This window comes from Ammodytes marinus (assembly GCF_949987685.1).
Source record: "Ammodytes marinus genome assembly, chromosome: 18".
Lineage (NCBI taxonomy): Eukaryota > Metazoa > Chordata > Actinopteri > Uranoscopiformes > Ammodytidae > Ammodytes > Ammodytes marinus.
The window spans coordinates 16,231,153-16,244,281 of NC_137222.1; the positions used below are offsets into that span (position 1 = coordinate 16,231,153).

Genomic DNA, 13,129 nt, shown 5'->3' on the forward strand with positions numbered 1-13,129 from the left:
AATGCTGACTTCAAGTGTAGCTTTTCTTGTATGTGAAAGTGAAATCCAGGGCTTGGTGGTTATGAATGAAAAAAAATGCATTTATTTTTATTTTTCTTGTCTGCTTATGTGACTTTTTTTCCACCATGAAAGCTACTGCATTTGGAGACATAATTATCATTCGCTGACAGGAACAGACATTTCAGTTTTCCAAATTACAATATATCAACCTCTAGAGAGACCGATTTCTCAACGGTGACATGCTGGCAGAAGTATAGTCTGGCATTGAAAGACATATTCAGTTAAATAAATGAAAATAGAGATGGAGTAAGGACTGAAATACCCCAGCATCTTTGTCATACTTTCAATTTCATTTCCTCATTCAAGTTTTTACTGTGAATTCCCCCTGGTGTTGCCAACTATTAGCTCATGCCAACAGGCCCTACATACAACACGGCCATATTGACATTTACAAATCCCGGGGGGAAGCACACGAGTCCAACAATAGTTTACTCCACAAATTCAGTTTGTAACATTTTACAAGTTTAAAGTCATTTCTTTTATCAATTTAGACGAGGAATTATTCCTACGATTATTATTTTCATTTATAACCCCAACCATCCAACATGCTGGCTGCTGTTAATTACAGGATCCTTTTGTTTTTATACAGATACAAAGAACATGGGAAACAGGCCTTCCTCTCCATATTTGAATACTTACACTGTTGTCATCCAGTTTCTCCCTCCTCTTGACCTTGTGTGTTTCATAGTCCTCCATGAGCGTCTGCATGTAGTTTTTGGGTCGTCCTCCTGAGTCCTCACTGCCGGCGTCAGACAGGGCTCCCTCTGAGGGGGAGGGGGAGACCGGTGGGGCAGGGCGAACCTTCTCGATCTTTCCTACGCAAGACAGAAAAACACACAGTTAGGAGTTTACTGATGCACTCAAATGGAACGGATCCATTGTTGATGTTCAGCCAGGTATAATGTTTAACATGATCTTAGTTTAGTATGTAAGCATGCTAGCATCTGATGCTAATTCCTAAACATGAGGTACAGCTAAGGTTAGCTTTGTAGGTATATTGGTGTATTGGACAAATACAAAAAGTTGACACTGTGATGGTGGTAGAAGAAACATTTTGGGATACACAAAGCTACACTAAAATAGTTCAATTTATCACCATTTCCAAGTGTATTTGGTCCCACCAATTGGTGTTAAATTAAGTCTTTCCACAGGGTTGAACTTTTAGAGCTAAATTAACTCTAAACAGAGTAAACTATGTTACCGACTGAGTGACATTGATATTCCGAGAGCTAAGCCGCAAACATGGCTAACAAAATGCAACAACGACCTCACACCAGGTGTCTCATACAGTGACCAATGAGAAACCACCAAAGCCCTCACACTAACCTGGTGCTGTCCTGGCCGTCAGCGTGAGTCTAGCTGGCAGGCTGTTGCTCTTCATCTTATCTTGTGGGGAGATGTTGCTTTGCCGTCCCCCCGTCCTCACGTTACCATGGTTGCTACCGCTGCTGGAGACGTTGTTGCTGGGGCGTCCTCTCACAACCGCAGGCTGGGTCTCCCTCTCTTTCTTCAGCTCCTCCTCTCTCTGCTGAGCCGCTCTGATCTCCTCCTCGATCATGGACAGAGTGCGCTGCTTCTTGGAGCGCAGGCGGAAAGGCCCGCTGGCTGGCTCCACCTCGGGGGCTTTTGCTACCGTCGCGGTGCTACGTAGCTCGGCCGCCTCAGAGTATTTACTGAAGTAGCTGAACTCTTGCTTGTCCGGGCTGGGTGGAGAAGGGGGACGGTAGACTGGGGTTGGCCTGGTGACTGGAGCTGCTGTGGTGGTGTTAGGGGGAGGACCTGATGCTGGAGCCTGAGTGGAGGAGGCCAGAGCTCGGGCGTAGGACGACTGGATTTTGATCCTGGGGCCTCCGTTCCTGGGTCTCTGTGGCGGGGAGACGGGCTGGGAAGCAGGGGGGGAAGGTGTCTGGAGAAGCTGAACCTGTGGACATTCTGAAGGCTCCACTCTTACCCCTGGGGACTGGTTGGATGGAGCAGGACTGGAGGACACAGGTGACTGCAGACTAGGGGGTCCACCAGAAGACATGGGAGAAGAGGACACCGGCACTGGGCTTCCCGTAGAGGCTGAGGATGGAGACACAGGGGTGCTCAGGTGGGAGGAATTCAAGTCAGACGACCGCCACTCCTCATCTCCGTTCTGAGCTGCCAGGGCGTTGTGGATGGCGTTATGTACAAGCACCCCGGCGTGGAACTCCAGCTCGTCTTCTGAGGCACCGCCGCTATTGGTCCGCCCGTTGACCGGCGTGGTGGGCTGTGGGGTGGGGGGGGAAACAGGGGTGAGAGGCAGAGGGGTGGGGGGTAGCGAAGCGCCACTGTCTGAAATGTTATCCAAGCTAAACACAGTGGTGTCCTGAGAACGGACGGATAGGTCGTCTAATCCCGAGTCGGATTCTTCGGGGTTGAAACCTGGATGGAAATGGCCCTTCCCTTCCTCATCCTCGCGCAGGATTGTCATGACAGCTCGAGCGCACGTGAACTCTCCCGCAATACCCTCGTCGGACCAGGTAACTTGACCCTCTTCGGCAAATATGTCCCCGCTGCCCTGGCTGCTGCTCCTGTTTGCGGGCTTTGAAAAGGGTTTGGCGGAGTAGATTTGGGGAGCGACGTCCCTCTTGGTGGCCTCCCCCTGCAGGAACTGCTTCCTGGCCGACCCAAAATCAATCTGCTCCTCCACAATGTCCTTCCTGTCCAGGTCAGGGTCAAAGGTCACCATGGTGGGAGGACCGGACACCTGGGGCTGAGAATAGAGACAGTGGGAAGGGTTACAAAGGAGAGAGTTACTAGACAAGAAAAGGAACTAAAGGAGAGGCAGTTACAAACACGTATATGCATTGCCTCAAAATAATGTGTATGTGTGCTTTACCTGTGTATACGCATAAGTATGATTGTGTTTCTGCTGTTTTCTCTCCTGGTATTTCTTGAGAGACTCAAGCTTCTCTGTGTCCAGCTGCTCTTCCAGAGGAACCTTCAATGGGTCAACAAATGATGAATGAATGAATAAACCGACCATAGACTCAATCAATCAGTGTGTTAGGAAGTCAATGGAGTTCAAAGTAAAAAAAGGAAGAAAGATTCAAAGACAGGCTACCTCCTGAGGAGGGTTCCACCAGCGTGTGGCGATCCCGGGGTTTTTCTTCACGGCCTGGTCTTTGATCAGCTCCTGACGCTCACGCTCAAGCTCTTCAACCTGACACAGGGAACAAGGAAAGAAAGACACAATAATATGAATATGTGGAATATTTGCAAAAAGTATTCTTAATTAGTTCCCATTATCAGCAGATTTTACAGTAGTTGACAACTAGATAAGTTGTATTCATATATTTTTGTTACATTATCTAGCAGCTGTTTACCTCCTCTGTGGGCCGTCTCCTGGTCACCCTGACATGCTGCTCCTCTCCGGGGGTGAAGAGTTTGGCTGGCCGTCTCTCCTCCTGGAAGGCTCTCAGCTCAAACTTGGCCCTGCTGCTGCCTGTCTCCTCCTCTGCCTGCACGTGGCCGTTGGTCCTCACAGCAGAGTCCTGGTCCTGGTGGATGAAGGTGGTCTGACCCCGCCCCTCAACCATAACTGACTGACTATGATTGACAGGAGAGGAGGCCGACACACACACAGAGGGAGAGTTCCCATCGATGCTGATTGCTTTAATGTGTTCCAACGGAGAAGAGGTTCCGTTAGTGGGCGTCTCTGAGGCTGCGTCCAAAACCTGGTCCAGGTAGCGGATCTCCTGTGGACACAAGCAGATAATCAAATTGCTATAGTGTACAGCCATTGGATAAAAGTGTTTACCAAGTTCCTTCAATGGTAGTAAGAGGATATAACAGTCAATTGGTGTAGGAAGAGCAACTCCTACACCACACGTTTCTGGAGTAAATGCAGATTTTTAAAAGCAGAAAGATGAAGGCGTTATGTTTTTTTTGTCATTCAAATATATTTTAAAACCATGATAAATGTTTAATGTTATCGAAATAATGACAACCATCTTGATAGCATTCTAGGAAATGTCCATGTCAGTACAAGCCTAGGCATAGCTGACCTTAACTGAAGGTTTGATATTTAAATAAATAAATAAATACATACACTATTAATTAATTAATTAATCAAATGATAAATATATTAAAACACCTGACTGTTTAGGCTTATATTGCTCAAATTGTTGAAAATAAAAGAAAGCTCCATACCATGCAATAAAATAAGTATCTGAACATTTGAGCTGGGAACCTACATACCTGCATCCCCTCGCTGTCACCAACTGCATTGTGGGCTGGGTTACCGGGGCTGCTCAGGCAGCCATGTTGGATCTGCTGGCTCTCCAGTTCCATGCTTGCAGGTGTGTCAGTGATGACGCTGACCGATTCCTGGAAACTGACGCTCTTCAGGGCTCGCTCTCTTGGTGTTGTGTCACTGACATCCTCGGCTGCCCGCCACGGTTTCTGTGTCAACAAACAAAAGACACGAGGTTCACTGACAGTGTATGGACAAGCTGTACAATGGCTCATCATGATCACTTTCATCAAAACAATGTTTTCTGAAAGTAGGAGACAAAACAAATTTCAGAGATTTCTGAGTCGTTCTAATAAAGCAAACCTCACAAAGACACTGCATTGCAGTGGGTTAAGTTGAACCTCTGCAGCATCAGTGTGTTCATATTAGTTCCAACCACTAAGGGGCGCTGGCTTCCATGCTGCTGCTTTATGACAGACCAGAATCACCAGTCCTCCATAGTACTGAAAACTTGTTTTAGTATTCACTACTATATTTGACCTTAACATTTTTTGTGAAAAAATATCTGTGCTGAATAATTCAAATACAATAAAAAAAATTTGTAAAAGAAGAGAAAGAGATAGGGAAGCTTTTACAGCTGCCAGCGGGGATAATCAGAACCTAATGTTCCATTAGAACAGTTTTTCTCTTCTTTTGATTAAAGAACAGAGCCAGAGGCTGCTACGTGGTGTCACTCGACACTTCATCATAACAATGTACTATCACTGGAGAGAGAGCTGTCAGCAAGGAGACTTCAGGTTCTAAAGCTTTAAAGATATTTCAAGTTTGATAGCTTCACATTCACTCCCTGTCTCTTCCCAACCTGAACTGAACAGAGCAGCTTCACTGATGTATTTTATTATTTAGAGGCTGGCTCAAGGCCAAATCATCAGCAGATGTTATGAGATGTAATTATGTCTTCCAAAATGTCCCCGCTGAATTGGTCACACAATTATTTTGTTCCCGTAGCAACCGATTGTAAAACTGATATAGACAATAAAGAGACAATGAAAATGTAGTAAAATGTCCCTACATATGGCTTCCAAAATAAATGATACATGTCAACGTACAGTAATATACTGCTTATATGCTATGAACAAACACAGGTTACTGTATGTCAGAGAAAGGGGAACATTTTTTATACAGTGATTTATTTAGAATAGTGACGCATAACAAAGTTACTCAACATAATTAAATCATCACTGTTTCAGTTCCCAATGCAATACTGGGATGTTACATTAATCACCACTTCTTCGGTGACATTTTGAGCACTTTATTTCTAAGATAATATAAACTTGATACCAACCAATCATTTTTCAAAAATCAATTTTGGCAGACATCCAGGAGGTTGGGTGTGTTGATAAAGGATATATTGGAATGCAGGCGGGATCAAACCTGTGACCTTGTGTTTTTGTGAACCATTCACACATTCCAGGCCCACCGTTAGCAAGTGACTACATATACACACTCCTGTCTTTATTGACCTTGGTGTTTCCACACAGGCCACGGACAAATACTCTATTGGCCTCCTGTTTTACTGCCTTGCACCTTTTACACCTCTATTCTAAGGATGTGTGTGCTTCCATGAGGGGGTTGTTGACCCCCCTGTCTTTGTAACATGTGAGGGTGTATGTGCGTGGGGATTTAATGAGGACCACTTCAGTGAATTGGATGGCTGTTCAGTTCAAGCACACACACACAGCCCTAAGTAAGTCTTTGCTTTGTACCCTCTCTTAAACACTTAAAAGACTCAGAAACAGTACCAGGCTGCCATTTAACTCATGGAAATATCTTCTGATGTGGACCCTTTAAATGAGGCTTCTGTGTGGAATTAAAGGTGGAGTCAGCCATTCTGGTAAGTGAATAATCTCCTGTGTGTTCGCTAGAACTAAATCTGATGTTAATACACAGCCATAGGCTCTGTAAACTGTATGTAAACAAAAGGTATGTAAACAAAGGGGTCCCACCATAGCTAGCAACATGCCTGCTTGTGTTTACAGAGCCTAGTGTATTGTCAATGGATTTATTCAGCACACACACAGTACAGACAGCTGGCGGATCGTGGGGAGATATTCACTGATTTTGACAAAAAGATAGTTTGTCAACAAGCATTCTGCAAAATCTAGATAATTTCCTTGACTTATCTACCACCTCTTTCCCTTATAGTTTCTTGGTACTGCTCTGTTTGTGCTTTATCCTTCCTCTCTCTGTGGGATTGTGAAGAGACAGTGGTCAGAGAAGTCACATGTTGGATTAGAACACCCTGCCTCCCCTCAACAAGCCTTCTCTCTTTATCTACTCTTTGAAGCTCCTCGTCCTTCTATCCTCAAGTGTTCTCTGAGGGCATTCTGGTGACCGATCTGGATCAGTCACATGCTTACTGTTTTAAAGTTACACTGCCTCATGAGTGTGTTTTATCTCAGGGTCACACTCTCTTAAAGGGATACCTCACAAATGACCAATTCAAGTCTATTGGTGGGAAATCTGTGGAATTTTTTGGGCGATTTATGATAAGTCGGAGGATCACCAAAGTTGTGACAGTTTGTCTTGTGAAGGGTATGTCTAGGTATTTCTTTGGCAATCAATTCTATGTAAATATTTCAGTGTGGACCAAAGTGGTGGTTCTATGGAAAAGCTAAGCTGCTAAAAAGACCCAGAAAAAAATGGTTTGACTGACAGGTTTATCTCTGCGGGCTGCAGTGTATGTGACAGACGCAGATTTTATGAGCACGAACACTTCTCGGTAGGCATCGATAGGAGTTTCTCAACTGGAATAAATATCATACGGTTCTCCACAAGCTACTTCATTAACTTAACAGCAAAGGGAATTGTTGGTTTGACCACACTATAACTGAAAGGGAGCAATATTGAAGAAATATGTAAAGTATAATTATTCATTTCCTCTGTTTCTGTCATCTGCAGGTTCTTGTCTACTTTCTTTGTTTTCTTCTCTTCCTCCCACACTCTCTCCATCAAAGTCAAGTTATTTTACACACAGTAACTGATACTACTGACCATGTGAGAAGCAGTTGTCACTTCGGTGTACACACAAAGACATAATTCATTAGACCCATTGTTTATACTGAGTGTGTGTGTGTGTGTGTGTGTGTGTGTGTGTGTGTGTGTGTGTGTGTGTGTGTGTGTGTGTGTGTGCAGGAGTGCGTGTCCAGCAGTTAGGACAGTAGAGAGGGGGAGGATATCCTGTAACTTGCCTGAGGAAAACGGTACTACAGTACAGGAATGTCTCATATGCAATGCTATTCAGCTACACACACACACACACACACACACACACACACAATAAGAGGAGTGTGTATGTGACTGTAGTTGTGCAGCAGCGCATGGCGGCATGAGTGTGTTCTTTCGAGTGTGTGTACTGTTCTTGCCTATGATGTGTGTATTCACGTGTGTTTTTGACTCTTATTGAGGTGAGTTGACATTCCAGAAATAACTAGCTGTCCTCTAGGCTCGGACTCTAATACTTGTGATGAGGGACACCGCATACCCTTCCTCAACAGATAAAAGATCAAAGTGTGTGTGTGTGTGCGTGTGTGTGTGTGTGTAAGTCTGGAGAGAAACCAAGTAACTGTAATGAGAAAATGTTTGAAACTAAAGCATCAGTATGTGTTATTGGCCAGAGGTTCTATTGGCATATAAAAACACATACATGTCTATGTAAGGTTACACAAAAGAGAACCATGATGTGTGTTTTGGGTTTGATATTCTTTTACCAATCATACCTAATTCACAATCCATTTTAGGGTTAAAAGTTGGATGAAAAAGATCAATTCCCCTTTCATCATAACCCAGTACAGGCGAAGGTCAGGTATGTAACTGGGAGTTTTATTAAGGCTGATATAATACGGAGTGGGAAATCAATGAATTCACTGGAAAGTCCTAGTAAGTATGTAGTGATACAACCATGAGTCTATCTGAGTCAGCTAACCATTAATGTCCTGTGTTATGTCCAAATGCTGTCTCACTCCCCGCCTGTCTCCATTCCCATCACATCTGGAAATGCTTACGCTCTGACTGTGATGCACACACAAAGCACAAACACACATACACAAATAAATATACACACTTCAAGCCTACATGCTTGGCTGCATGCCTGAGATGCTGGGGGGTGGGGGGGGCTGTAAGTTCCATTCCAAAAAAGCATTTACCAGATAAGAAAACAACCAAATACTCCCTGACTGAAAGAAAACATGCTACGTTTACAGTATGTCTCTGGCAAACTTATTTTACAAGCCTTTGATATCACGTCATAGGCTCCTGTAGCCACCACAACACATGGCAAACGTAAAAATGAAAGGCTGATAATGCGCACACACACAAACACACACACACACACACACACACACACAATGCTCCAGTGTAACCCAGTGCAGTCAGCGTTGTTTCCTGGCTAAATATGATCCTGTATAGTAACTGGAGCCTGTTGTCGGTTCGGTCTGGTGTTCTCATATCCAAACTGCCTGGATTGTGAGCCCAGGCCAAACAGTGCTATATATCTACTACATCTTCTCAGTCTCTGCTTTAAGATTGCTTAGAGATGTTGAGTAAGAGGAAGATGGTATACGTCATTGACAAACAAAACAAGAGGTTAAACTGACACATAGTGGTTGACTGGTCGGCGGGTTTGTGCAGACACACAGGTCGGCTGTGTGAGGGACTAACAGCTGGTATGAACATCAGGCCAAGAAGAGAGGACTTAGTTGTGTCTTCAGACCAAAAGTGTACAGCAGAGGCTAAAGCTCATCATAAAGATCAAGGTCAATACATCTGGATAACCACCAAATCCGAGACTTAACTTTGGAAATCAATGCTTAATATATATATTACAACAAAATCTGTTTTGTTTGGACGTCTGTCTGTTCTGTCCCTTCCTCCTATTTTTTTTTTATATATGTTTCCTCTCTGTAACTGACAGTCAGTTGATTCTAAGCTTGTAAAACACATCTCATTACTGTTTGTGTAGTAATGATCTACTTTCTTCACATCACAAACAAAATGTAATCCGTCTAATAATACAGAAATGCCATAAAAGTCCTTCAATAGCACGACAGAACTGTCACACACTTTGTTTAGTACTCACCTGCTCTGACAAGGACGTTGCGTCTCAACGGGCAGATAAGTCTACTCTAGAGACATCTTTAAATCCAAGGTTTTGTTTTTAAAATTAGGCTTGCTTCGGTTTTTGTAATATAAGAGTAACTTCTACCATCCCATGTATGTTGCCTTCTTCCAATAGGCTTTTTGCTATGTAGCTCTGTTCCCCTTCAGTCCAGCCTGGGTCCGTCCTGTTCTAGATAGTGGGAGTGCCCCGGACGTTTTCCCTGGCCAAGCCTTTTCCTCTTCTTCTTCTCCTCCTTTTCCTCCCCTCCCGTCTCTTTCCTCTCCTCCACAAAGCCTCTCCTTTCTCAGTAACATTCCTGCCGGCTGCTCGCTAGGCTGTGATGTCATGGGCTAAATGTGTGTGTGTGTGTGTGTGTGTGTGTGTGTGTGTGTGTTTCTCCAGATGCCCTCCTGCACAAAGACCCCGTCTGTGCAAGCCCTCATACAAACCCACACACACACACCCAAAACATCCACCCTGTGGCTCCCCACTCCTCCCTAACTGTGTAAGACCAAGCCCTCTCTTTCCCCACTTCGTACCTATGTCACTCGCCCACTTTCCCTTTAACTTACAACTCAAGACCGAGGAGATGGAGGGAGAGAGAGAGAGAGAGAGAGAGAGGCCGGCATAGAGGTGATGATGAAGAGATGATGACAGAAGAAAACTGTTATGTAGGGAGGAGGTGATAAGGGAGGTACTGGTATTTGCTTTTCATCATCAGTATGGGCCTGTTGACACAGTCATAGAGGGATAGACTGATGTACTGGTTGCATTCACGTCTTAATAAAGCCTTAATTAATGGTGGAGATGAGGTAGTAGGTCTAGTTAAAGGTGGAGTTGGTTAACATACCCTTTGTTTACATGTATTTTTATAGAGCCTAGGATGTGTTTTAAAGCTCCCATATTATACACTTTTCGGTTCTATTATACACCATATTATATGGTCTTAGTGGTCCCTAATACGTTTTTCTTTAATTGTTTGCTGAAAAAAACTTTCAGATAATTTATTGTACTATGCTGATGTTCAGCTAATCTCACAATGGCCTATTTTTTAAAAAAGAGTTGCAGGTCCCCTCGTAAATATACAATCTTTGAGCTCCCCCCGCCCCCTGTCCGGAAGCGAAGCCAGATACGCCTCGCCCTCTGTCTGTCAGGGCCGTGGACCAATAAGAAATAGGGGTGTGGGCTGCACAGTGGAAGCTTCTGGCTTTACGGTTTGTGAGGTCAGAAAAGGGGATAATTCTGACTGGAGTGTTTTTTGGGGGAGGGGTGGGGGTTTCAGAAAAGGGGAGAGTGAGAAAAGGAGAGATTGTTATTTTTTTTGATATTTTGGCAGTCTCTAGGCACACCGTGGACGCATGGATATGTTGGAACACATTTAAAAAGTGCATTTAGCATAATATGGGACCTTTAAGACCAGTTTTATTTTCAGCACACACACAGTACGGACTAGTGGATTGTGAGATATTCACTGATTTTGACAAAAACTGATTTCGACAACAAGCATTCTCCAGACTCCATCTTTAGACTCAAGTATTTTATTGTAGGAGCTTTTAGGTGGAGACTGTACATGTTGGAGGTCTTCTCCACCTTGACCAGATGTAATTTCATGGTAGAAATGTAATCTTTTTGTCATTGTTTGGCCTAAAAACATCTATTTGTAATGCCAATGCCACATTAAGATTTCGGGGCACTGGTCTGTCTGTGTTGTTGTCGTGTGTGAGTGTGTACTTGTCAGGTCATAGGATCGGGCCGGTGGAAACTTGAGCTTTCCTCTGAGTCATGGTTCACTCTCTCTTCTCACAAACGCTACATTGAGAATCACTGAAACACTTTCCCCCATTTTACACCATCAATTAATATTGCGTTAGCTGCTAAATGATGGAGGAACATGCTACAAGTGAGGTGCTAATGTCAGGATGCATTTTGACAATTAAAGTTATGAGGATTCATTTTGTTAAAGCCAAATAAGACAATTGTAAAGCAGTTTTACTGAAATACTTGACATAATAATGCAGTATGTTACCTCTTCTCTTGGAATTACTTTTGCTCTAATTGACTGGTTTGTTAAGTTGATCTTGTGTCGATGACAACAAAACTGAACCTGGACTTGTAGGCCTATAGATTGTTTCAGACACAGGCCAGTGGCCACAGAAAGCTCAGTCACTATTAATTACTATCGTCTCCAAGCTTTTCTTTTCTTTTTTATTTTGCAACAAAACAAAAGACAGTTTGGTATGATTTCACTTTGGCCTGTACACACCATCAGTCACCAACTTGGCTAGAATGACCCTTACCGTTTCTGTAAATGAAAATTGATTGAAATCAGGGGGGCCAGTGTTGAGAACAGCAGGGTGATGCTGACTGAGCAGATAGGTTATCCTGCTCTGTAGCTTTAAAGGAAAGCCTGCTAAAGCCAATGTCTGCCCATTAACAGCTGCTCCTTCTGTTTGAGTGCAACAGACAGTCGCTGTCCCTGCTTGCTAATTGTGCATTTCTCTGGAGAACATCGCTGACTACAATGCAAAGCAAAATGACATATCACAGGTTCTTGGTGAGGTTCCAGGCTTAAACTAACTATGAGCCAGATGTTGAAGTGAAATAAGTTAAAGAAAAAATGGGACATTAACCCATTTATCTCTATTAGGCAACGAGGAATTACATTCCTGTATGGCTTGTAATGCACAAAGAGACTAGTTATGGTTGTTATGTCCAATAATGGACAAGCTGTGAAAGATGAAAAGGAAATGTTGCAGATGAAACAGAGAGTGAGGAAGACAGTATTGGAAATGAAATGTGACAGTTTGCTGTGTACTGTTACTGTGTAGCCTATATGTGTGACTGCATGCACATTTGGGTCAACATCATCCGGTCAATAAATAGTCTAGTCCTACTGCCCTTACGTCATGTCATAGAAGTTGATCCTAATTGATCAGAAACACAGCCAATGACACACTTAACCATTGCAGCATGCAAGAGAGACACAGACACACACTCACAAACATGCTGTGAACAGTACAAACGCAGAAGATGTTGCACATACAGAAAAAGACTAAGGTGTTTGTATGAACAAGAGTAGCAAAATATGATCAATAACATGTCAATGACATTTACTTTAAAAAAAATATTTAGGTGTAATATTTTGGCGTCAGGGTTTGTTTCTCCATATGTGTGTGTGTGTGTGTGTGTGTGCGCTTGTGCTTGTGTGTGTCAGTATGTGTCATCATGTTCAATCAGTTGTTTCGCATAATCATGTATAGGGAAAGATGAGAGTCTACAACTCACAAGCATTCAAATTCACAGAGAAGAGGTTATGCCTTCCATTTTTGATTAGTTAGTTACAGTGGAGCATGCAGTTTTCCTTTGAGTCCACAAGCAACCTCTTGCATATTAATGTAGCCCAAATAGTCAGTCACAATGCCAATGTGGGATGAGGGACTGCTCTTGTTAAAAATAAGTGCTGATTATTTCAGAAAGAGATAGGTGGTTAAAACTGTGAGATAACGTAAATACCATTTTTTTTCCATTGGGGCTCCAAACTTTTTCGTTGAGGAGAGAATTGTCAATCGTCTGTTATACATCCTAATTGATACTGGTCTGTATCAAACAAATTCAACTATGTGAGGGCTTCTCCATTCTGAAAAATCACATCATAAACCTTTCACAAAACTGACCAGTTGCTGAGACCAGCA

The 13,129-nt window shown here is 43.3% G+C and overlaps 1 protein-coding gene across 2 annotated transcripts in view; it reads right to left on the reverse strand.

Annotated features, from left to right (window-relative positions):
* palm2akap2 (PALM2 and AKAP2 fusion) overlaps positions 1-13,129 on the reverse strand; it is a 71,052-nt gene that overhangs the window by 4,693 nt on the left and 53,230 nt on the right. The window contains exons 9-14 of one of the 2 annotated variants that reach the window (XM_080046877.1): positions 4,285-4,488; positions 3,411-3,779; positions 3,149-3,247; positions 2,924-3,025; positions 1,387-2,797; positions 700-875 (exon numbers count right to left, since the gene is read on the reverse strand). In XM_080046877.1, the coding sequence (XP_079903003.1) occupies positions 700-875; positions 1,387-2,797; positions 2,924-3,025; positions 3,149-3,247; positions 3,411-3,779; positions 4,285-4,488 (2,361 nt within the window). Of the gene's footprint in view, positions 1-699; positions 876-1,386; positions 2,798-2,923; positions 3,026-3,148; positions 3,248-3,410; positions 3,783-4,284; positions 4,489-13,129 lie in introns of both variants that reach the window. The other variant, XM_080046876.1, reaches the window with a different exon arrangement.